The sequence below is a fragment of the Diceros bicornis genome, chromosome 8 (genome assembly GCF_020826845.1).
Source record: "Diceros bicornis minor isolate mBicDic1 chromosome 8, mDicBic1.mat.cur, whole genome shotgun sequence".
In the NCBI taxonomy this organism is placed as follows: domain Eukaryota; kingdom Metazoa; phylum Chordata; class Mammalia; order Perissodactyla; family Rhinocerotidae; genus Diceros; species Diceros bicornis.
This window is the reverse complement of record NC_080747.1, coordinates 19,142,843-19,169,541: the sequence shown is the minus strand read 5'-3', so window position 1 is coordinate 19,169,541 and position 26,699 is coordinate 19,142,843. Positions and strand designations below refer to the sequence as shown.

At 37.4% G+C, this 26,699-nt stretch overlaps 1 protein-coding gene across 1 annotated transcript in view; it reads left to right on the top strand.

The window, feature by feature from the left end:
* PPARGC1A (PPARG coactivator 1 alpha) overlaps nucleotides 1-21,757 on the top strand; it is a 94,070-nt gene extending 72,313 nt beyond the window's left edge. Inside the window, exons 8-13 of the mRNA XM_058546819.1 lie at nucleotides 2,664-3,579; nucleotides 4,123-4,227; nucleotides 4,378-4,498; nucleotides 14,025-14,146; nucleotides 14,479-14,630; nucleotides 20,088-21,757. Of these exons, the coding sequence (XP_058402802.1) occupies nucleotides 2,664-3,579; nucleotides 4,123-4,227; nucleotides 4,378-4,498; nucleotides 14,025-14,146; nucleotides 14,479-14,630; nucleotides 20,088-20,191 (1,520 nt within the window). The 3' untranslated portion in view covers nucleotides 20,192-21,757. The remainder of the gene's footprint in view (nucleotides 1-2,663; nucleotides 3,580-4,122; nucleotides 4,228-4,377; nucleotides 4,499-14,024; nucleotides 14,147-14,478; nucleotides 14,631-20,087) is intronic.
* The last annotated feature ends 4,942 nt before the right edge of the window (nucleotides 21,758-26,699 follow it).

Genomic DNA, 26,699 nt, shown 5'->3' with positions numbered 1-26,699 from the left:
TAATGAGCTTAGGTACTAGGACAAGGGTTTCAAATGTTCAAGACTAAAAAGAATTTCTATATTTAAAATCCCTAGATAGCTGAGCTATTTTTAGAACTAGTCTTTAATAGTGCCCTAATTTGGTGTTTCTGAAGTTTAGGGTTTCTTTTTATAAGTCTAGAATGTCAGTCAAAACACATATACCTGAGTACAAGACAACGTGCCACATAGGCACTATAGAACAGTGGCTCTCTACATGTGGTCTGCAAACATCTCATTAAAAACGTTTAACCAGCTTCCCGAGTGATCCTTGGGCCACTGAAATGTGAGACCTGCAACTGAAGGAGGATCTAGAAAAATAAAAATCAAAATGAGTAAAATTTTTTGCAAAAATAAGCCCAAGTGACATTCCTCTAAGAGTTTATAATCTATTTGGAGAGACAAGATATAATTCACATTCAAAAAAGATAGGCAAGAATATATAGCAATGTCTGGTAAGTATCAAATGAGTGACCTTGGCAGTAAATTATTGGAAAAGTAAAAGTACCCTAATTTGGGGTATCATGAAAGGATTTATGGAGTTGGATTTTAGGATGTTGAGTGTCATTTCCCTCAATTCAAGGGCTTTGTCATTTGGAATGTTTTGTTATTTACTCCGCAAAGAGAGCTTATTCATCATTATTTCTTGGAGCATCTTAGCCTCATATGAAAAATATTGGAGAACTTGTCATTTCTTTGCTGGGCATTAGTATCTTTAAATTTGTTGTAATGGTAATTGAAGGTAATATGGGGTAGAAATCAGTATGTATGAGTAGGACAGTGCAAAAGGAAAAGACAACAAGGAAAAAAAGAGAAGCAGAAGAAAAGATTGCCCATATAGGAATTTCTTAGATTGATAACAAACGTATTTGTCCATGAAAGAGGAAACAAAGGGAGAGGTGTACTTCAATGACGCAGATGACTCAGTCAGTAATATGTCACCTCCCTATTATCTACAAGCAAAGAGAGGGGTAGGCATACAGTAGGCTGCTAATAAAGGGAGGCTTTTTTGAGACTCAGCTGTGTCCCTTCTCTTTGTGTTTGCATTTCCCCATCTTTATGAACTTTTCTAGGATAGATTTCCAAAGTCAAACCACTTTGCATTTTTGTACCTTTTCTTCCCTCCTTTAGGGAGAATTTGCTATGCATAACAAAAATCGCCAAATATTGGTGTAAAATATTTTATTTTAGAGAAAATATTAATTTCTTCCATCTCTTTATTGTAAAGTAGGAGAGAGAGACAGCATCTTCCTGTTCATACCAAAATTTCATGTGGCTTTCAGTGACCTACTTGGGTCTTTGTATATGTGTGTGTGTGTAGATATGTATATATATATACACATTTTTTTTTTCCAGCGAAGTAGAATTTCTCTGCCTTTCCTTGAAATGTGCAGTTGCCTTAAGTCTAAGCCCAGGCTTGTTAGAGGACTTGAAGTTCTTTTTCGCTGAACAGCATTCACCCATCCTCCGAAATAGAAAGTGTATTATAAACTAAAATGTTCCCTCGTAAGCATAAAGTCATTTGAACTCCAGCCTGCCCTTCTTCAAAGTTTCTTGGACTCTGGAGTCGTTTCACAATTATTCTTCCTTGGCGTAGAGGGATGAGTAGGACTTACTCAGAGGTGAAACGTAATGGAGGCAACTCCACTTCACAGACTCTCTCACAGTGATTGCTGATGGAATTGTTGGCTCTTCTGTAAAAAATCAGGAAAAGCGACAACTAATGAGTTTTCTCCCTCCTTCCTTTATGTTTTATTCTTTTAATTAGTTGCTGAAGCTTAGATTCTTTTCAATCCTTCAGCCTCATACCCCGCCCTGCTGTTGTGCTCTGAGTAAAATGGTCCGCTGGCACTGCAATATTTAGTGTTACTGTTCACTTAGGTTTCTGTTGCAGAACCGTATTTTAGACAGAATGTATTAGTTATGCTTACAAGAATGTATTATACCTACATTAGCCATGGTTTACTAAGTTAATGAACTGTGGAGACAAAGAATCATTGCCATCAAGTTGTGGAGTTGTCTAGTTCTCTGCATTCGTCTGTTGTATTTTACTGGACTTACTTGGAAGTTGCCTGTGTCATTCCCACACTGCCCCACATTTGCTGACATCCCATCTTCTTTTTTTTTTTTTTTTTTAAGTTGCCTAATTCTTTGGCTCCACAGGTAGATTTCCTTGATTGGACAAAAAGCCCTGGCCACTTGCGTCCTCCACAGCGTTCTTTGCAGACAAATGCTACCAAAGCTACTCTGTAATTCCCCGGAGTCCCACCGTGCTAATTTTCTATAATGCAGACTATATGATGCCCTTGAAAATGCAAGCTTTGGTAATGCCTGGCACCATCGAGGCTGGTAGTGGTGTGTTAATGTTTTCTGGCAAACAGGATCTGTTAGCATTGACGTTTGAAATACAAAATATCACGGCTCTCACTGCTGCCTGGCATTGTAGATCCATCTTTTCTTGGTGACAGAGGCTTAGGGGAAGAGTTACATTTTCAGGTCTTGTCATGAATTTAGTTTCCTTCTTCTTCACTCAGTTTTAACCATTGACTGAAATCTTGGAAAAGTTAGGAAATGTGTCGTAGCATTTAAGAATATTATCTCTCTTTTTTCTCTTCCTTTTTTTTTTTTTTCTTTTTTTGCCTTAGGCTTAACTCCACCCACAACTCCTCCTCATAAAGCCAACCAAGATAACCCTTTTAGGGCTTCTCCAAAACTGAAGTCCTCTTGCAAGACTGTGGTACCTCCGCCGTCAAAGAAGCCCCGGTACAGTGAGTCTTCTGGTACCCAAGGCAATAACTCCACCAAGAAAGGGCCTGAGCAGTCTGAGTTGTACGCACAGCTCAGCAAGTCCTCAGTGCTCACCAGTGGACACGAGGAAAGGAAGGCCAAGCGGCCCAGTCTACGGCTGTTTGGTGACCATGACTATTGTCAGTCAATTAATTCCAAAACGGAAATACTCATTAATATATCACAGGAGCTCCAAGACTCTAGACAACTAGAATATAAAGATGCCTCCTCCAATTGGCAGGGGCAAATTTATTCTTCCACAGATTCAGACCAGTGCTACCTGAGAGAGACTTTGGAGGCGAGCAAGCAGGTCTCTCCTTGCAGCACCAGAAAACAGCTCCAAGACCAGGAAATCCGAGCTGAGCTGAACAAGCACTTCGGTCATCCCAGTCGAGCTGTTTTTGACGACGAAGCAGACAAGACCAGTGAACTGAGGGACAGCGATTTCAGTAATGAACAATTCTCCAAACTACCTATGTTTATAAATTCAGGACTAGCCATGGATGGCCTGTTTGATGACAGCGAAGATGAAAGTGATAAACTGAACTACCCTTGGGATGGCACGCAATCCTATTCATTGTTTGATGTGTCGCCTTCTTGTTCTTCTTTTAACTCTCCATGTAGAGATTCTGTGTCACCACCCAAATCCTTATTTTCTCAAAGACCCCAAAGGATGAGATCTCATTCAAGGTCCTTTTCTCGACATAGGTCGTGTTCCCGGTCACCATATTCCAGGTCAAGATCGAGGTCCCCAGGCAGTAGATCATCTTCAAGGTAAACTTTGTCAAAACCCACCCAAAGCATAAGGCGCTCCCAGGAAGTCAAAAAACACTTTCAAAACCCGCAGGCAGCCCAGCCCCTCACCGCTGCATTCCCAGTGCCACTGGAACTAACGAGATTATTGTTCCTCATACATTCCTCCCATCTTCTCTTAAATCTGTCAGCCTTGAGCACAGTGCCTTGAGCCAGTCAGATCAGAGAGAGCAATTTGTAAGGAACTTGCTCATCTAACTTTTTCCATTACCTGGAGAGCTCCCTGTGCCAGGATAGTTGAGATCCACACAAGATAGAGCTGACAGTGTATCCGACTGGTGCTCAGTGTTAACATCAATAAGAGACGCTGGGAGAGCACACATCACTCCCAGACTTCTAAGCTGACTAGATGATCACAGACTGTCACTGGGAAATCTCACTAGTAGCTAGGAAGAAAAAGCTGGTTTACGTAAATCGGTGTTCCAGGGGATGTTCAGTCATGCCAATAAACTTGAGTTCAGTGACAGTGGCAAATGCCCTTTTTGTTTTTCTTCTCTCTCCCAGATCTTGCTACTACCACGAGTCAAGCCACTGCAGGCACCGTGCTCACCGAAATTCTCCCCTGTGCGCGAGATCACGTTCAAGATCACCTTACAGCCGTAGGCCCAGGTAATGATGCGCATCATTTCCTTCAGCTCCTCTCATCCCCACCGTTAGATGACAAGATGTTATCTAAAACCCTACCCCTCCCCAGTTTATTATTCATTTTGCTCGTGCATATGGAGGTGGTTGACTTAATGATGAAGTTATGTTTCTCAGGTATGACAGCTACGAGGAATATCAACATGAAAGGCTGAAGAGGGAAGAGTACCGCAAAGAGTATGAGAAGCGAGAGTCTGAAAGGGCCAAACAAAGGGAGAGGCAGAGGCAGAAGGCAATTGTAAGCAGCTTGGAGCTAACTTTCATTTTAAAGGAGGGTTTCTTTTTTTTTTTTTTTTTTTTTGTAGATTAGAAAATAAACTAAAGCTAAGTCTTTGTTCAAATGTGCAGTATTCAGCCTTTTGGCTTTAGAACATCAGTGAGTCTGCAATCCCTCTTAACACTGATTATTGGGAGACAAAATGTTAAATCAGTATATTTCTCATTCATACCTCGTATTTCTCATTCATCTTGAAGCTTGTTACTGTTTTCAACTTCTGTGTTCAAAAATGGAGGAAGTATGGATTTATTCGGTCAAATACTGATTCCATCTGGTCAGAGGATGAGTTTTTCTTGCTGTTCTCTGCTGCTTTATTCTCTGAGTGGAAAATGAGGAGGTATCGCTGTTTGGTTTCAGTTTTTGTCTTTTTAGCAAATGTGAGGATTGGATTGTCCATGAAGAGACTGGGTTCAAGTTAGATTTAAAGGAGGCAGTAGAGGAAGATTTGCTAAGAAAGTCATCCTTTCTTACTTGTGCTGTGTCAACACCTAACTGGGTAGTTGACACATCCACATTTCTTATGAACTACTTTCCAATAACCCATTATGTATTTCAGCATCACTTACTGTGGGTATTACATTTACTTGACATATAGACAGTACTGACCCTTTGGTGTAAACATTTAGATTATGTTAAATCCGTTCCTTCTCTGTGGGTCAGTAGCTTTTCAGCAGCTGCTTACTAATGGGTAGACTTTACCCCTCATTGCTTATCAATCTAGACCTGGGGTGGCAAAAATGGGGCACTCCAATTGTCAGCATCCAGTCTTGTCCGTGGCAGACATTACTAATCAATTATGGAACTCTCTCCCACTGAGCCCCCACAGAGACCTTGGGTCTTTCCCAACTCAGTGCTCCAGGGAGCCCTACTAATCAATCAGAAATGGCACTGCTTTTGTTCATTGCAGCTGCCTCTCTGTGCTAGCTTCTAAGAGTCATTTCAGTGAAGATCAGCTCTTGACGTATCTTGCATATAAGCTCACCAAGGTTTAGGGAAATGACTTTTAACTGTACAGGTTAGATTTATATGATGCCTTTAAGAAAACCCACTACCATCAACAAAATCTTGAAAAACCTACATAAAAGTGCTGATTAATGGAGTCAAAATCAAGTGTTGGCCAACAGTTATCAGTTAGAGGAAAAAGATTAACTGAGAGGTTTGTTAATCACAGGCGCTCAAGGAGAAAGAAGAGAGAAGTAATTGAATATGCTTAGGCTAAAGGTCTAGGGTGTTTGCTGCCATTTAACTTTGAATCTACCTAAGACTGAATCAGAGGCCTTGTGCAAATTATAGCACTTTTCTTCATTTTTTTCACCTTTCAAATGAGCTGTGATACTAAGATCTGCCCAAGTAGCATTTGTTAACACTTAAGAAGACTAATGAAAATTAAAAATTCAATGTTTCTAATTTTTCTGTATTTAATTAATAGCCTATTCAATAATTATAATAACTCACATTTATATAGAGCCATATAGTTTACAAAGCCTTTTAATACAGCACGTTACAGTTAATCTTTACAAAAAAGAATCATGTTGGGCAAGCATGTAGGAAAATAGTTATTTCAATGTTTGAAAATTCATATTTTATAAAATCCTTCAGATTTCTTCCCAAAAGTATGATATTAAAAAGAGAGATTAATAGTGTCATCATATATTTGCTCATTTGGGCAAAATACACCACCACTATAACCAAAGCCGTGTAGATAAATGCAGATAAATGACAGGTGCTTATTTTGTTCCTTCCAAAAATAATTTAGTGCCAGATACTTAATTAGAGTGCATTTATGCACTCTAGTGAGTGGAGGGAGGGAGGTGTTTGGCTCTTCCCAAAAAATCAAATAGTATAATTGGTCTGCATTCTACAGTTGATGCCTATGCCAAAAGCACTCTTGAGCTCACTAGCCTCAGACTGGAAGCAGATACCACCCTGCCTTTCCTTTGTGTCACAAATGTTGACCAGTTCCTTAGTTCATGCTTTGACTAAGACAATCTTTATCAGCTCTCTTTGAAAAATGGCTTATATAGTGCAAATGTCGACTTGGCTTACATTAAATCATTGTAAGTTAACTAGATATTTGTGAGAATTTTGGCTTTGAGATTTTTTTCTTTTTGTTTTCAAAAAGAAGATTAAAAAAAAAAAAACTAAGACATAGAGATTATTTACTTTACCAAAACAATAGACTATAGGTGGTAAGTGCTTAACATCAAGATTTGGGACTTACTGTTAAACCAGTTCCCACTTGGACAATTATATGCTATTTATGCTTAACATAAGTGAAAACTCACAGCTCTTTATGTGACAAACATTTGCTAGATGCTTTGGATTAAAATTAGGTAAGACCTGGGGCCGGCACCGTGGCTTAGCGGTTAAGTGCAGGCGCTCCGCTACAGGTGGCCCGGGTTCGGATCCCAGGCGTGCACCTGGACCAACGCACTGCTTATCCAGCCATGCTGAGGTGGCATCCCACATACAGCAGCTAGCAGGATGTGCAACTATGGCATACAACTATCTACTGCGGCTTTGGGGAGAAAAGGGGAAAAAAAGGAGGAGGATTGGCAATAGATGTTAGCTCAGGGCCAGTCTTCCTCAGCAAAAAGAGGAGGATTGACATGGATGTTAGCTCAGGGCTGATCTTCCTCACAAAAAATAAATAAATAAATAAAAATTAAAATTAAAAAAAAAAAAATTAGGTAAGACCTGGTCCCCATATCCAGTGAGCTACAAGTCTACTGGCAGATAAAGATGCACAAATAGGCAATAGGGCCTGTTAAGTGCTATTGTAGCAGGTACATCTAAGGCACTGTGGTGCATATGAGCCGACATCTAGACCTGGGAATTAGGGAAGCTATCCTTGGACAGAGTGAGATTGATCTGAAACCTAAAGGGAGGGAGGACAAAGATTTCTACACCTGTGCTGTCCAATATGGTAGCCATTAGCTACACAGCAAATTCAGCTAGTCCTGAATTAAGATGCACTATAAGTGTGATTGGATTTTGAAGACCTAATACAAAAAAAGAGTACAAAATACCTCAATAATATTCTTCATATCAATGACAAGTTGAAAAGATAATATTTTGGATATGTTGAGCTAAATAAAACATATTATTAAAATTGAAGTTCTTATTTCTTTTCACTTTTTTAAATGTGCCTCTTGGAAAATTTTAAATTACATATGCTGCATTATATTTTTATTGAACATTGCTCTTCTAGGCAGAGGCTATAGCTCATACTAAGTCTCTGGAAAAGAGTGAGGAAACTGCTAGTCATTTAACTTGAACACTTGGACAGAGGAGTGGCAAGAAATAAGTCTGGAGGGCTCTGTGAAAGCCAGATTCTTAAAGGGTCCTGTAAGTCATGATAAAGATTTTGAAGGCTGTATCTTGAAGGCATAGTGGAACTATCAATGAGTTTACCTACAGGAAGATTTTCTGATTGATTTCCTTCCCCAGAATGATCTGCTTTCGTGTGCTATCATGCATTTGCAAAGGGTATTTTTATGGACTTCGGCATGGAGATACATGCAATGATTTTGACTCATTTGACTACATTTGCTTGAAAAGTCATTCGTGAAACAGCTAAGGAACTAGGACAGTCTGCCTAAGTTGGTCGAGTAGGTGATTTCCATTCAGATTTTGGAGATACTCTTAAAGTAATGAATAAGTAGCAAATTACATTTGGAATATCTTGGGTGCAGTGCTGGATTATCCATTAATTCAGATCAATCCTATAATTAGGGATAATTAGTATATTGCTTTTATTTTGAGTTCCATGAGAAGGAGATGGTTTAGGAGGTCTATAAACTTTTCATTGCTTATGCCTCTTAAAAGACTTTATCCAGACCAACTTGAGTGCACCAAGTCAGAGAGTCAAGAGAAGACTAATAATTAGTAATTACTAAAACAGAATCATATATTGTGGTTGAATATTGCCATTGTTTCCGTTGCTACTTTCCACCAATTTCCATCTAAACTCTTTCTCCAAAAACCAATTCACCCTCTCTGCCTTTCTGAGTCTCGTGGGCTTGAAATAACTCAAGTTATACTGGAACTCTGCAAGCCAGAGTTTGTACATAATGTCTAAACTGTCACTGCTCTAATTTCTTGTGGAGTTCTAAGTCCAGCTCCATTTGCAATCTGCACTGTTTTCTGCCAGAAAACATGATAATGGGATGTTAATTTAAAGGGCAAATCTAGGCATTATGATATGGCTCAGCGCTTAAAACCCAAACCAGATGTGCTTGGGCAGTGACCGTGCCATTTCATTTCTCTTCTTCATTGGTCAGTGTGCAGCCCAGCACCCAGGACCAGCGCATCATTACTGATAATTATCAGCTTCTTCCAAGTGAAAAAAGAGTTGTATGATTTCTCATAGTAATCTTTTTGGAGAAAATAAAGTCATTTTCTATTCAAGCCTTTTTCAAGTCATATTTCATGTGGGTGAATATCTGTTATGTTTTGAGTCCAAGCTCACTATTTAGAAATGATCGGTTTTATCAAAAGTGGTTATACATACTCTCAATCTATAGTTTTCATGTTTTCTGACTTCTCAGTGTGTTTACTTACATCTTAGCTCTTGTGTATTAGCTCTTAAGGAGACTAACCTGAATTTATTCACATTTAGCCAACCTTAGACACTAAGGAGGAATATTCCTGTAGTAGTCGGATGGAGGTAACTTTGGAAAACTGACTACTGCAGTTTTGTTTCTCCCCTGAGAGTGCCCCCATTGGTAGACACTTATGGAATGCCTGCTGAATGAAATGAGAGTAATCAATTTAGGGACAAGAGAGAGAAAACTTTCTTTGGGCATCTTGTCAAAGTTTTGGCATTTCTTTCTGTCCCTTGTGCCTTTTCCTGACCATCCCCCCCTCACTTTATCTTTTAGATAAAGGGCCTAGCTATACCATTCACTCTAGAAATGATGTGGGTTTTATCCATTCATCTCATCTATAGTATTTGTAATACCTTTGGGATTTTTGAAGAAGTCAGGTTGTGGCTAATCTGGAAATGAACACAAATCTTTCATTGCCAAAGTTGGCATGCAGTTTCCTTGGCATAGGAGGAGGAATTTTTACATTGTTGTGACTTGGAAGTATAGAATAAAAGTTCTGAGAACCAAAATCTAAATTATATCAGGTGGTTCCTTGTTGTTACCTAGCATTGCAGAGCGTTATAGTGAGATAACCCGCAAACAAGCACCAAGCACAGTACTTGGCATATATTAGAGTTCAATAAATGCTAATCTCCCTACTAATTTCCTTTTTTTCTTAGCCAAACCCCTTTTACCAGGAGTGGCTTATTTTCTGATGAGAAACAACCATTGTATGTTTTCCCCAGCTGCCTGGGAGTCATAAAAAAATCTTTTTGATGAAGATTTTGATAAAGCAAAGTCAATTAATTCAGTCAGATTTTTTTTTCTTTATTTATCCCCTGTGTTTTGATATAATGAGGATTTACTATACCTGTTAATGCAACATAAGTCTTCAATTTGATTATCCACCCCATCAGCAAACTAGCTTTTGTGAAAATTGAAGCTAAAAGATATTTGATAAATGTTCCATCCTCCTCAATAGTGAAAACTGGTCTGAAAATCATTTTTCAAGGAGCTTTTTCCAAAGGTTTAGAGTTCCTCCAAGCCTTTAAGAAGTTGGAAATATTATTAAGCATTTTGATTTCTTTTCCTTTCATCTCCTGTTTAGAAATTAATGTCTTGAAAAATTGGCTGCAAATGTTAAGGTTTTTTAAAGATATGGAATCTATTCATCTGTCTAATAAAACTGTACCATGTTAAAAATAATCGGTTCTTTGCTAGACATTTTGACCAATCTTGGAAAGATTTTTGTCTTTGCTTTTTAGGCCTTTAGATGCCTTTTAGTTTCATTTTTAGCACTAGGAAAACCAAGCACTCTAATCATTTTTTCAAATGAGAATTTCAACATATATTCAATCTCTGATCTTTGTAAGGTAGCAAGATGTGGTCCCCTTCCTGTGTTTCATAAAAGGAGATAAATAGGTAGTTTAAGTGATTGTGGATCAGCTCTTTGGATTTCTGTTTCTTCCATCCAGGTTGTGTCTCATTTTTACTGCAGAATGTATCAGTATCCATTATAAAAGGTCCTCTGGTTTATCTTCTTTGTGGGATCATTGTTGCATACAACTTTGTATAAAGAAGCAATTCAGAGACTGTCCCAATATGTCTGCATATGGACGTGCATATGGTCGATTTTAGCTTTAACTTTGAATTTCCTTGAATACGTAGGCTGTGTGTATTCCCATAATGGTAGTTGAGCAATTTCTTTGTGATAGTTCAATTTCTTTCTCTGTCTTCTACATTTCCCCCTCCTTTTGCTCTCTACAATAGTAACCTTCCTAAAAAGGCTCATTAAGAAAAAAAAATCCATAACACCCATGCAAGCAGGCGCCAGGAAGTTTAGATAACAGTCCCATCACATTTGACTGTTTGGCTAGAGCCAACTGCGTAAATAGAATGGAATGTGGTGTTATGATTCCCTTGCTCAAGTGTACAACACTGCCCCAGGATGAGCTTCACCGTCCGTTTATATGTATTGACCTCCAGGATGCGCTGGGTGCTCCAGAAAAACACAATTACAGCCTTCGATTGAGACATACAATCTACATGGAAGTGAATCAGGCAGCCCACTCTGTTTGCAGTACTTCTTCTGGTCAGCTATTTGGGCTCAATAGCTGTTGTCAGAGGAATTGTGTTTTAGCAACTGTTTCAGTGGAGCCCCACCTCTGATTCTCTGCGTGATTTTTAAGAGTGAGAATCCTGCAAACATGTAGCTACTCCACACTTCTTACACTGAAATCTCTAAAAGCAAATCATGGAAACCTTGTTAATTCACTTAGCTGAGCTACCCGGGCAAGGTTTTTCCTATGACAAAGCACCAAATCTGGCTTTCATTCTCTATTGTCTTAGAGAGTCTCAGAGAGTAAGGGTCACACTTAGGCATTTTTGATATGGGGTAAGTGTTAAAAATGATTGATTGACGATTGATTGATTTTTCAACAAATATTGAGACTCTGTTATCTTTTAGATACCCTTAAAATATAGTAGTCAGTAGGAGAGAGATGGTCTCTGCTTTCATGAAGATTTCATTGTAGGGGGAGATAGACATTAAACAATGAATAAACTATTAATTATTTAATTACAATTGAGCATAAAACTACAAAGGATAAATAGAGTGTACTGTAAGAGCAACTAATAGGAAGCCAGACCTCATCTCAAGTCTCACAAAGGAAATGATTGCTGTGTTCAATATAATTCTAGACAGTGTGTGTTTGTTGGTGGAGTGGAAGAGAGGAATAGTCAGTGTAGGAAGGATGTCCCAAGTAGCAGGGAACAGCTTGTGCAAAGGCCTTGGGAAGGGAAGGAGCACAGTATATATTAGGGACTGATAGAAGCTCAATATGGCTGGAAAATAGGGTAAAGGAAAGAATGGGATGTGGGAGATAAAGCCCTTGATGAAGACCAGTCCAGACTATACCAGGCCTGATAGATCCTGTTAATGATTTCTATCTTCCCTCAAAAGTTATAAGACGCCATTGAAAGGTTTTAGACAGTAATTGGCATGATCAGATTCCTGTTCCCTTAGCAAAGACTATTCTGATTGAAGTGAAAGAGTAGATTGGAGGGGGGTAAACATAGACACAGGAGCCAAGTTAAGAAACTGTTATACTAATCGAGAAAGAGATGCTGGCAGCTTGGCTCAGGGGAGATATAATAAAGCAGACAGACTGGAGAGAGATATAGGAGGTAAAAATCAACAGGACTTCATGAGTAATTGGGTATGTGGAGGGGAAGAATCAAGGAAGACACTCGGGTTTTTGTCCTGAATCACTGGTTAGGTGTTGTTAACTTCACTGATACAAGAACATTGGAGAAAGACTCGCTAGGGAGAGGGTGGAACTGGAGAGCATGGTTTGGTAATGTTGGTCTAGTTTGAGGTGTCTAGGGGACGTCCAACCTGAGATGTCAGATAGTTGGCTATATGAGTCTGAAGCTCAGAGGAACTTCCCTGATGAAAGTAGAACTATGAGTTTTGCATATGGTAAAAGAAGATGAGGCATGGATGATCGGATCACATAGGAGAATATATACTAGAGAGTCTGTGAATTGTTCAGTTATGTTTCACAAGTGCTTACTGAGTGCCCACTTTTTGTTGGGTCCTTTACTAAACACTAGGCATATGAAAAGGAAAGACATTCAGTAAATAACATAGGACATCTCTTTGCCTTAAGCCTAGATTACTTTCTATATCATCCAAAACAGGATTCTCTCAGTACATCCAGAGAAAACTCTTAAGCAAGCTAAATCTGTACCTTAGTCCTCTGTTTCCTAGTCTTTGCTTCCATCTCACTTAAATCTCTGCAACCTTAAGTTTATTTCATTCTTGTTTGTCCTTGGTAGACATATAGACTCATTGTTAAGCACATTCTTTATAGTAACTCCTTACACTTTGGAAAAACTTTTTCTCAGTTTTGAGAGACATCCTCATCTTTGGCCTTGTCTTCTTGGAACAAGAGATAGAGGATTGCTTCTTACACTAAGGATGCATTCCTGTTGTTTAAAAAAGGAAACCATCCTCAAAGCGTAAAACATTCTTTCCATATTTTGTAGGTTATAAATTGCCTATGACTTTCAGATCATGATGATATTGACTCCCCTTGTGAAAATTAGGCCACACCCTTCTAGTCTGTTCCTAAAATAAGATTCATTGGCAAAGTGAAATTTATAGGCTCTTTTACAGCTCTCATTCTTCAGAGACCCATGGTTTAAAACAGCCTACACTTTCAAACTGTAGTTTTCCAATTATTGTCTTTGGACCACCTGTATCAGAATCACTGGGATGTGCTTGTTAAAAATGAAGATCATGGAACCCTATCTTCCAAATATTTTTTAATACAGCTGGGATAAACCCCAATAATTTGCATTTTTAATAAGCACCCCAGGTAATTTTTATTTATACTGAAATTTAAGAATCATTGTTTTGAGGGATGTCAAAATTTGCAATCTCGTTATTAGAATTCTGAGTTAAGGAGAAATTAAATAGTTTTCCAAGCCAGGCCAGTTTCTTACCAATTTTGAAGATTAACAATCAAGTTACAAGTGTTAAAATATTTAATAGATATTGTTGAGCTATTCAGTGATAAAAAGATCACATTACACATATTTCTTTTCTCACATATATAAGTTCATGTGAGAGAAGAACAGGGATGGATAGAAAAAGTAGAAGAAAGTGAGATGTAGAAAAAAGTGCATGAGAAGAAGAGAGTGATATTGAAGAAATGGAAAGTAAAACTTGGTTCAAGTGTAGTCTTTCATTCAGTTTTAGTATATATTTTACTTTCATTGGCATGCTCTGTGCATTCTTATGCATGATCGTACATTTATGGATGTTTCTAGAGGTTCCACTTCCTTCCTGTCTCCAGAACTAGCAAGTCTCTCCTTTTTCCCCTCCCCCCCAGGAAGAACGTCGTGTGATTTATGTTGGTAAAATCAGACCTGACACAACACGGACAGAACTGAGGGACCGTTTTGAAGTTTTTGGTGAAATTGAAGAGTGCACAGTAAATCTACGGGATGATGGGTGAGACTCTTCAAGATTATTTCTTGTTTAGAAGCTGACATATGTAAAAAATTATGGCCATAAGATTACTAGGATGGGAATGCTTTGACAGATGACATGTTGAGTTCAGAACCTTATTTATTTTCTTTCATCCCTATTTATTAATCTTTCTAGTTGAGATTTCCTGTCCCAGAAATAAGTATTTAGCTGCTTGACAGGACAATCACACTGATAAATGGATTCAGTGGTTCAGACGTTGGCACCAGCGAGGTCTCCCAAAGTGGAAAGGGTTACAGTCATATATGCTAAGGCTTCCTCACTAGCTTTGAGCTTCTCTTCTTTGTCCATTGCAGAGACAGCTATGGTTTCATTACCTACCGTTACACCTGTGATGCTTTTGCTGCCCTTGAAAATGGATACACTTTGCGCAGGTCGAATGAAACTGACTTCGAGCTGTACTTTTGTGGACGCAAGCAATTTTTCAAGTCTAACTATGCAGACCTAGGTATGGATTTTATTGTACGTGGAATGAGGAATCTATATGTAGAGCTGAAAATGGAAGCAAATGTAAATCGTAGGCACATTGGATTGGACCATCACTTTATTTTACTAGAGGGAATATTTGAATAGAGATTTATCGTATTTTTTATTTTTTTATTGTATGAGACAGTTTTAGAAGCAAGGGGCTTAGGTTTTGGCAACAAAGGGCAGAAGTAACTTCTTTGTACTATCTGCCTGGATGCTGAAATTTTGTGTGGGTGTGTGTATAGTATGTTGTATTTTGTGTGTGCATGTGTTGTGTGTATGTGTATGGTATGCTGTGTGTTTATCTACATGTGTTTGTGTTGTATATGTGTGTGTGTGTATGTCTTTGGATATGTTTGCAATCTGCTTCCCGTGCCTACCCTGAATGCTTTTGAACAAACCATTGCATTATCCTCATTGTTTTATTGAATAGAATATACGAAAGTGTTATTCTTTTTCCTTATCTCACAAACTCTTAGAAATGTTATTTTCTACAAATAACACTTTGAGAAGAGAAAGTAAAATTTCATATGCTAAATCACACTATACTTTCTTTAAAACAAAAGAACAAAAAAATCTATTTTTTTAGTGCTTCCATGTACTAGGCACTGTGCCAGACGCTTCGCAGCATTTTCTCATGTAATTACTAGAACAATCCTAAAAGGTAAATATTATTGTTAGCATCTTCATTTTACAGATAAGGAAACTGAAGTATACATAATTTTTATTCATTTTTCCTGTGATCAGACTTGAGAGGTAAACTTTGGAAAGCATAAAAAAGTATTAGGAAAAATAGTAAAATCACCTATCGTCCTATTACCTGGAGATAATGACTATTACCTACCATGTGATTTGCAGTCTGGTATTTTGTCTTTGAATGTCTAATTTCTTATAGTCGAGGTCATGCTATATATGTATAAACTTTTAAATTCTACTTTTCTCAATTAATATTGTATAAGCTCATTTTCCACTGTGATTAAAAATAATTTATCAACATATTTTAATGCTTACACAGTATTCTGTTCAGTGAATAGTGCCATTATATTTAATCATTCCATTGTAGCTAAACATTTATTCAATTTTAAGTTTTTTGATATTATAAATAATGATGCAATGGACATCTTAATTTCCTTTCCAGTTTTAATTTTGTTCCTTTGCATGTCACTCCTCATCTAATGTGTGTGTTGTAAGCCTTTTAAGTTCTTTGATGAAGGAATGAAGAAAGGAAAGTGGCAAATGTCTTATGCATATGACATTATTTTAAATCAATTTATAATAATAATCGTAAAATTAATATATAAATCTATTCCTAAGCATTATCATATATCTATCTGTACTTGCTTTGGCTTGGTAGAAAGAAAGAAATTAATACCAAATGCAGGGGTTTTTTTTTTCCTTCCACTGAAGTGATGTCTTCCTAGAGTAATTGATATAGGTAGCATGCATTGTTCAGGGGAAATATGCTATAATTCACTTCACAGGCTAAATAGATAGTATGAAGCAGGGGAGAGGCAGCTGACTGTTAGAGAGATAGAGGCCTAGGGATGAAAATATAAAGGGTGGCATGTCATTTGTTCAAATGTTGGCTGATAAAAACAGTCAAGACAGATTGAAGTCTTGAGTTGATTTGACTTACTTTCTTCAGTGATGAAGGCCAGGGTGTTTCTAGTCTCTCAAAACATCTACAGTTTAAAATAAGCTACCTAGAGGGGCCTTTAGATCACGATTCATCACTGGTAGAAGAAGGACTGGATGGTATTTCCAAATTGAACTGAAGCCTCCTTGAAATATTTCTAAGAAGAATGCTTCCCCTCTCGTTGTCTCTCTGCCTAGCCAGCAGCAATAGAAACTTTGCCATCGCTAAGCTAGCTCTGTATTTTCAGAAACGTGTGTTTGATGTGCATTGTAGTAGCATGGGTTTTTCCAATTCCCTCAAGCCCTGCAATTTCATGAAGAGTAGTTGATCTGAATATAGGCATGGTGTAGTCAAAGAGCTCTGACTTTGGAATCTTGCAGACCTGGTTTTGAAACCTGACTAAACTTCTGACCTTGAGCAAACAATTAAACTCCCTCTGCTTCTGGTTCTTCATTTTTAAAATACCTTATAGTGTTGTTGTGAAGATTAAATAAATGTTTGTGAAGCTTTTAACACAGTGTCTGGCATAAAATAGGTGCTCAGTAAATAGTAGCTATGATTATAATTAGCCAACTCTGACTGCCACGGTCCAGGTTCATTTCCCGGTCGGGAAACCACACCACCTGTCTGTCAGTTGTCATACTGTGGTGGCTGTGTTTTGCTCTGATGCTAAGAGCTATGCCACCGTTATTTCCAATACCAGCAGGGTTACCCATGATGCACAGGTTTCAGCAGAGCTTCCAGACTAAGACAGACTAGGAAGAAGGACCTGGCCACCCCCTTCTGAAAAAATTGGCCACAAAAACCCTATAAATAGCAGTGGAGCATTGGCTAATACAGCAGCAGAAGGTGAGAGGATGGTGCAAAGAGACCAAGCAGGGTTCCGCTCTGCTGGCCACAGGGGCCCTAGGAGATGGAATTGACTCAACAACACTAACAACGATTATAATTAAAAGTGATGGTAACGAAAGGAAGTTAGAAATCACAAGTTATTTTAAAATGAAAGAATCAACAGCAGGGGCCAGCTTTGGAACTGAACAACATTCATATGTGTCTTGTCTTTGTCAGGTCTTGAACCCCTGAAGAGTTCAAGTTAAATGTTTCAGGGCATGGCCACTGGATATGGTGAACATAAGCATATACTGGACTCTTAAAGGGATTGGGAGCTTACATGTGTGTCAAGAGTAAAGTGAAAATGATGTGATATAGATTAATTTTACCAAAAGTAAAGTGACATCATTTTAGATAAATTTAACCAATTTTTTTTTCTGTTTTTATTTGCTTACCCAAATTAAGTTAGCTCACACATCCTATTTTTCTACTGTTGAGGCCACTTAATGGTTACTACATTACTATTAGTGCAAAACATAATGATTCCATTTACTATTTATGAGCCAGTTTTGTAAATGAGACTCAGAATTTAAAATGACAATCAAGGTTACAAGATTTAAGTCTGGTTTCTGTGAATCCGTAATCTGCATCTCTTTCTATTTAGCGTCTTATAAACAAATAGATTTTTCTGAAAAACCTCGATGAAAATTCTTAAAGAGGAAAGATAAAAACTAAATTAGAACTGTAGGATTAGAACAGAAGGATGGGTCAGTATTAAGTATATAGTAATTTTGATCAAGAATTCGTTATGGTGTAGAACTTACACTTAAACATATAAGAAAAATAAAATAAATAACATATTCATCACAAATTCTTTGTTGACTCAAAGAAATGTGTTATCAGCATCTAGAATATAGACATAACTTTTCATATACCCTTGCCATTCTTTGGTAAATCATTCCCAGATCCCAACACAAATATTTTTAACCACGGTTTTTATAATATGCTGGTGTTCAAGATTAATACATTCATTCAACAAATATTAATTTGAGTACCTACTTTGTGCCAACAGTTTTCTAGGTTCTAGGAATACAGTTGTAAGGTGATTTATTTCTATTAATACAATATCATTATTTATAACAATTTATTTTTTGAAAGAATTAGGGTGGCTTTCGAGTTATTCCTATAAAAATTTTATTACATCTTACTTGTGTTGCAATATTCTTCCTTTAGTAGAGAAAAGGGATGGAGTGGCTGTTGTTGCCTCAGGAATTGCATGTAACCACATTCTATCTTCAGGCAGCAAAAAATATTTTGTGGATGCCCGCTGTGTGACATAGTATGTCCGTATAAATAGGTATATATGTAGACACCAGCCATCATATTTCATAGTGAAGAAACTCTTGAGAACCATTGTTTCAAAATATTTTTAGTATTTACTAATGAAAATACAGAAACACTGAAATTTTGGCTTTCCTGTAGAATAATCCAAAGTTAAGACATTTTGAATATTCTCCAAATTTCCTCTGAGGAAAGATATGTATGTATGTATGTTCTTGATACTTCGTTGCTGACCTTAATGTCACACAGACTCCGGTCATTAGGAAACTCTTGCCTCTTCATCTACGGTGCAAGTGGAATGCTGCTTTCAGGCTCATCTCTAGCGATGAGCAGGACTTTTTTGTTTGTTTGTTTGTTTCTACAAAAAAGATTTTGATTGGAACAACAGCTGCTTGTGAGGCCTTAGCAATACAAGCAAACTATTCCTCAGACTATGAAGAGAAGGGTGGAAGCCAGTGTAATTTAAGATTGACCATTTAAGATTTTAGTGAGGAAAGATTGGTCAATTTTGTCCTTGCTTTTATGTCTGAGGCTGACTGTAATTGTTATTGTTGTTGTTCTTACCTGGAAAAACTTGCTGAAAGAAAAGCAGTAAAGACAAGGATGGTGAGAATGACAGAAAACAATAAGTGAAGGAATTTCCTTGTCTTTAAATCTAAGATGGTTAAAGTAGATTGAAGCTAGGTGGGAAAAATCAGCCTGGTTCTGGAGGCCTTGAGGCGTTGCAACCTTTTCAGCAGAACAACTTGTGAGGTCAGTGATTATACCTCCATATTATCTCGTATTGCAGTCTTCTGTCGCTTTGAGCGTTTCTGGGTAAACCACGGAGATGTTTGTATTTTAGTAGGATATGCTAATGTTTCCCAGAAAGGTCTTATTTTCCCTTCAAGTAAGTGTTTTCGAAAGAATGAATGTATTTACAAGAGGTTTTCTATTTCCAAGATATCCTTTCTCACTTGGAAGACCAGCAGAGAGATCTGACTTTTTTATATACATGTCAATGGAGAAAAATCAGACACACTTAACAGAATCTCACTTTACGTCCAACATTGGTGGAACACATCGATTTTGTTAAGGGCTATCTGAAGTAGCTTGTGGAACTTGGCACAAGAGCTGACTTGGGCTAGTTTAAGGATCCAAGAAAGACCATGGCTTAATTTATACCTGCATATTTTTCCTCTCTTATTAATGAGTAAAGAGGCTGAATTTGCCCTAAAGCATTTCTGTAAACCTTATAATTTGGGGAGATTTGGCACCACTGTTGCTGGGGTACCCCAACGTATGGAGTAGATGCCTGGATCATATGTCCCTCTGCCTCAAAACGGAGGAGCAGGTGGGAAGTGGGTGAAGTTCTAATGATTCTGTCTCCCTGTCAACTGGATTTTCTGCTCAATGAAATTAATCCCATTGAATAGGAAAACTAGTTCCAGCTTCTACTCTTATCTATCCATCTAAGCTGTTGAGGAACCTCATGTAAGTCATTTAACACACCAGGAAGGGAGTAGGGGGCTTACTTTAAAATTGTATTGATTGAATAAGTTGCTATTGAATCAAGTAATCTTGAATTGGATGATTGAGTTAATGACCATCGGCCAAGGGTGCATCTAACCTGGCTTGGGTTTCTTTCAGATTCAAATTCAGATGATTTTGACCCTGCTTCCACCAAGAGCAAGTATGACTCTCTGGATTTTGATAGTTTACTGAAAGAAGCTCAGAGAAGCTTGCGCAGGTAACATGTTCCCTGGCTGATGATGACAGAGGGACAGTGAATACCTCGTGGGACAGCGCGTCCTTCCCTAACAGACTATTGCAAGTCATACTTAGGAATCTCTCCTACTTTACACTGTCTGTACAAAAACAAAACAAAACAACAACAATACAACAAGAACAACAACAACAATGGTTTACATGAACACAGCTGCTCTGCTGAAGAGGCAAGAGACAGAACGGATATCCAGTAAGCACATGTTTATTCATGGGTGTCAGCTTTGCTTTCTCTGGAGTCTCTTGGTGATGGAGTGTGTGTGTGTGTATATGTGTGTGTGTGTGTGTGTGTGTGTGCCTGATTTGGGGGAAGTGTGTATGTACAGGTGGGAACTGGGGGCACCTGACCAGAGTGTGCAAGAGCAAACCACCTTAAATGGCAGCGGTTCCACGAAGACACACTTAAAACCTAGAACTTCAAAATGTTCATATTCTATTCAAAAGGAAAAAAAAAAAGCATAAATTCAAAAGGAAAGAAAACTAACCAACCAACCACAAACCACCCTAAAACGACAGCCGCTGATGTCTGAGCATCAGTCTCCGTACTCTGTTTTTTAAGAAAGTGCAAAATCAACTTGAAGCAAGCTTTCTCTCATAACATAATGATGATATGACAATCCCGAAGAAACCCAGGTTCTCTAGAACTAATATCCTTTCTCTCTCTCTGTTTTTTTTTTTTTTTTCTTTTTTTCCTTTTGCCATGGAATCTGGGTGGGAGAGGATACTGCAGACACTGGAATGCTAAACTTTCCTAACATTTTGAAGTTTCTGTAGTTCATCCTCTATCTTGACACCCATGTAAATGTCCAACATGTTGATCTTCCACTGCAAATTTCAAAAGCCTTGTCCATGGTCAAGCGTGCAGCGTATTCAGTGGTTCTTTCTGAGGAGCGGGCACGGTGTTACATTACTAATGAGAGTCTGGTAGAACTCTCTGGGGTGTGTTCAGATAGTGTAATTGCTACATTCTCTGATGTAGTTAAGTATTTACAGATGTTAAATGGAGTATTTTTATTTTGTGTACATACTATACAACAATGTTCTTTTTTTGTTACAGCTATGCACTGTAAATGCAGCCTTCTTTTCAAAACTGCTAAATTTTTCTTAATCAAGAATATTCAAATGTAATTATGAGGTGAAACAATTATTGTACACTAACATATTTAGAAGCTGAACTTACTGCTTATATATATTTGATTGTAAAAAAAAAAAAAAAGACAGTGTGTGTGTCCTTTGAGTGCAACAACAACAAAATGATGCTTTACGCACATCCATCCCTTCTTAGGTGAGCTTCGATCTAAGCATCTTGTCAAGAAATATCCTAGCCCCTAAAGGTATTAACCACTTCTGCGATATTTTTCCACATTTTCTTGTTGCTTGTTTTTCTTTGAAGTTTTATACACTGGATTTGTTAGGGGAATGAAATTTTCTCATCTAAAATTTTTCTAGAAGATATCATGATTTTATGTAAAGTCTCTCAATGGGTAACCATTAAGAAATGTTTTTATTTTCTCTATCAACAGTAGTTTTGAAACTAGAGGTCAAAAATCTTTTTAAAATGCTGTTTTGTTTTAATTTTTGTGATTTTAATTTGATACAAAATGCTGAGGTAATAATTACAGTATGATTTTTACAATAATTAATGTGTGTCTGAAGACTATCTTTGAAGCCAGTATCTCTTTCCCTTGGCAGAGTATGATGATGGTATTTATCTGTATTTTTTACAGTTATGCATCCTGTATAAATACTGAGATTTCATTCCTTTGTTTACTAAAGAGACATATTTATCAGTTGCAGATAGCCTATTTATTATAAATTATGAGATGATGAAAATAATAAAGCCAGTGGAAATTTTCTACCTAGGATGCATGGCAATTGTCAGGTTGGAGTTTAAGTGTTTCATTTGGGAAATTCAGCTTTTGCAGAAGCAGTGTTTCTACTTGCACTAGCATGGCCTCTGATGTGACCATGATGTTGTTCTTGATGACATTGCTTCTGCTAAATTCAATAAAAACTTCAGCAAAACCTCCATTTGAGCATCAGGATTTCATCTGAGTGTGGAGCCCCTGCAATGGAAGTCAGGAAAGTTTGGAGTGTGTATTCAAGTTTCTAAATTGAGATTCGATTACAGTTTGGCCGACATGACTTTTCTGGAAGACATGATATACCTACTACTCAATCATTCTTTTCCTTTCTCTCTCCCAACACGATCTTCTAAAACGGATGTCACCCCCAGGCCAATGCAGCTAATTTTGATAGCTGCATTCATTTATCACCAGCATATTGTGTTCTGAGTGAATCCACTGTCTGTCCTGTCGGATGCTTGCTTGATTTTTCGGCTTCTTATTTCTAAGTAGATAGAAAGCAATAAAAATACTATGAAATAAAAGAACTTGTTCACAGATTCTGCGTTACGACAGTAACACATCTTTAATCCGCCTAATTCTTGTTGTTCTGTAGGTTAAATGCAGGTATTTTAACTGTGTGAACGCCAAACTAAAGTTTACAGTCTTTCTTTCTGAATTTTGAGTATCTTCTGTTGTAGAATAATAATAAAAAAAGACTATTAAGAGCAATAAATTATTTTTAAGAAATCGATATTTAGTAAATCATATTATGTGTTCAAGGACCAGATGCGTTCTCTATTTTGCCTTTAAATTTTTGTGATCCAATTTTAAATACATTCTCCTTTATGCCCTGGATTGTTGACATGAGTAAAATACTTGGTTTCTTTTTTTACTTATCAAAAGACAACACTGCAGATTTCACGTTGAGGATTAATTTATCCCCCCCTCTGGCCTGACAAATATTGTTACCATGAAGATAGTTTTCCTCCATGGACTTCAAATTGCATCTAAAATTAGTGCAAAGAGAGAATCACTAAACCATCAGAATAGAGCTTTTGTATTTTATGCAGACACTGTGGGTAGACCATCAAAATGTAAACTGTGTTCCTTTTATTTTTCTTTTTAATTTTTTTGGAGAGAATATTTCAAATAAACACATGCACCCCATCATCACTGAAAGCAAATTTCAGCATAGATCTGTAGGACTTTTAGATGACCGCAGGTCATTGCCTTCATGCTGTGGTAAGTACCACATCTACAATTTTGGTAACCGAACCGGTGCTTTAGAAATGTGAGGGTTTTTTTTTAAAGAGATGTAGCAGAATAATTCTTCCAGTGCAACAAAATCAATTTTTGCTAAACGACTCCAAGAGCAACGGTTGGGCTGTCAACATTCAAAGCAGCAGAGAGGGAACTTTGCACTATTGGGGTGTGACGGTTGGGTCAGTTGAAAAAAGGAAACCTTTTCATGCCTTTAGACGTGAGCTTACAGTAGGTAATGATTATGTGTCCTTTTTTGATGGCTGTAATGAGAACTTCAATCACTGTAGTCTAAGATCTGATCTATAGATGACCTAGAATAGCCATGTAATATAATGTGATGATTCTAAATTTGTACCTATGTGACAGACATTTTCAATAATGTGAACTGCTGATTTGATGGAGCTTCTTTAAGATTTGTAGGTGAAAGTGTAATACTGTTGGTTGAACTATGCTGAAGAGGGAAAGTGAGCGATTAGTTGAGCCCTTGCTGGGCTTTTTTTTCCACCTGCCAATTCTACATGTATTGTTGTGGTTTTATTCATTGTATGAAAATTCCTGTGATTTTTTTTTAAATGTGCAGTACACATCAGCCTCACTGAGCTAATAAAGGGAAACGAATGTTTCAAATCTACTTCTGCTTTTCTTATTTATCGTAACCAAACTTTTGGTATGTTTCTCAGATCAGTACACATTACTTGCTTATTATTGTTCTATTTCCTCTCTGGATCTCCCTCCCTTCCTTCCTGCTTTTCCATATTCCTGGATGGATTTCAGCTCTAAGGTAATGTGCTCCTTCTGTATTTTACCTTGTCTCTTTTCAAATGGCAAAGGCAGAAGTGGTGATTTCTATGAGGAGAAGTGACGTGAGACTTTATCAAATGGATGAGCTCTGTTTTTGTACTTAACCCTGGAAAGTATGTATTTTTAAGTACATGCCATTGCCCCTAGTGAGAAACCTACTAAATATTCAGCTTCAGAAGCAATTGTATTGTAGATGGACTGAATATGTTTCAAAGACATAATAGGATACAGCCCCCCATCGTATGTAAGTCATCAGGTTAAATATGGGACAAGATGATAGCTGCTGACATGTCAGCAGGTTAAATATTGGACAAGGTGATAGCTGCTACAAGCACAGGATGTCCACTGTGCTCGTAGGTGATTGGTGGTCCTAATGACAGATAATGCATTATCAGTACTCGGCCCTCTCTCGATTTCAGATGGTCATCCCCACCCCCAACCACTTGCATTGCAAGATCCAACATGAGCATGGGGGGATGTTGGTTAAATATATGGATTTGGGGGGAAAGGTAGCTAAATATATCCCAGCCCTCGACCCCCATCTCCTAGAGAAGAAAATGTTTGTAATTATCAGAAATGTGACAGAGCTTTCAATAGTACATTGAAATCTGCTAAATAACACAAGAAGCATTTCCCATGGTTCTATTTCTATTTTATACCAATGTAAGACTTGCCAATTATTTTATCAAAATAGAAAATAAAAACTTACCATTATCTTACCCAAATTTTGTATGCATCTACAATTGTGGGTGCTAGCACTCAACATTCAATGGAGATAAGTCTCAGATCCTGACTTGTCTCCATTGATGCTTAAATTGTGTAGGGCATTTTTAATTTTCTGGCTGGAACAAGCAGGAATATTAGAATAATGCAAGTCTTCCTTTTAAAGGGTTAACTTTTTACCCTGAAAAACCTCTTGAGGGTAAAGAGGGATTTTTAAGAAGCAGCAGTAGTAGCCACTAGTCTGGTACAGGGACATCCTGATTAGAGATAAAGGATTCATTTGATGTTGTCCTTAAACATTAAATCACTTCCACCCTTGATAAGGCGAATGGTAAAATAATTATTGAAACCAAAATTAGGCTGACAAAAATAAATGAACACTGGATATGAATATTTTATTTAAAAGGAGCTTGTTTCAATTCAAATGTCCTCCAAACTAAATCTGTCTAAAGTGTACAGTGTGATATTGGTTCAAAATTCTTTCTCAGCATTGCCAGTTTTCTCTTCATTGTAGCATTATTTAGCTAATCATTGGGTATAATTTACAGCTCTAACAACATTATTATACTCATTTGACACAAGTATTACCAGCTACACAGTTGTAACTCAGTATTAATTATAGAATATTTTAACCAAAGCGTACTTTTTGCAATATTTACTTTATATTAATCTTATATTTTGCAATTCTCATTGCTATTCCTTGTCTTCAAACACATTACACACCATTATAAATCAATCTTCGTACTTTATCAAACAGCAGAGAGTAATAAAGAAGGTCACAACTCATGGAGGAGTTCCTTGGAGGTTTGTAACATCATGATTTAAATCTCAGAAAGATTTAATCAAAAGCTGAATTAATCCCTTGGGGAAAAGATGCTATATAGATTCTATTGATGGGCACAAAGCAGCCTATTTCTTTTCACTGGTTCCTGTTAACATGTTAGGGAAAAAGAATAAAGTTTTCTTGCAAGACAGAAAATAAGATTTCCTTGTTGGGGGAAGGATAATATGCAATGATCTTTGTGTCTTGTTTCTTTCCGTTCATTCAAAATGGCCCATTTTGTTCCGCTTACTGTGCTACTATCTGTTCTTCTAGTGCGTGAGTAAACGTGCTCCACCCTCTTGCTCTCCTCAATACAGCCCATGTGATTCCAGTAATTCTGCAAAGTTCGGAAAGCTCCACTCCAGTCAAGCATGTGGAATGTGTAGGTCACATGAGCTGGTTTCCAGGTCTTCTGTTGTAATCAGGTGACTGGCCCTGGGCAAATTCTCAGGGACACTGGAAACTTGCAGGAAGAAATAACCATAAAAGGCAGGTATTTCTAGGACGAGTTTCTACTGAAAAGCCTAAGATTGTTCCATGACTAGGATGTATGCTAAGGACAAGAGGCCACCTCCTTCCCATATGCTTCTTTTCTGTCCATAATTTCATAGGAATACCCTTTTAGCTCAAAAAGCATTACTTATCATCAGCTGACTTATCGAAGGGGCAAAGTAGAATTAATTAATTGAAAAAAGTGAGAGAACTTTTAGAGGAGAAAGCCAAATGATCCTATAATATTTTCATGATTAAATTAAATGAGCATAATTATACACGCACATATGCACACCAAGGCATTATTATAATCAAGAACCTTAAAATATTGTATTGTTTCAAATTTATGCATATAGCACTTACTGAAGGCAAGTAGCTAGTGTGATATTTTAATTTGCATATTGACCATTTTCATATATTTTCATATATTACTTTCTAGTAGGAAGAAGCTGAATTATTAGGAAAATCCTGGGGTGATTTAGAAAAAATATTGTGCTTCTACTCATTTTTGAACGTCAGGGACACTTA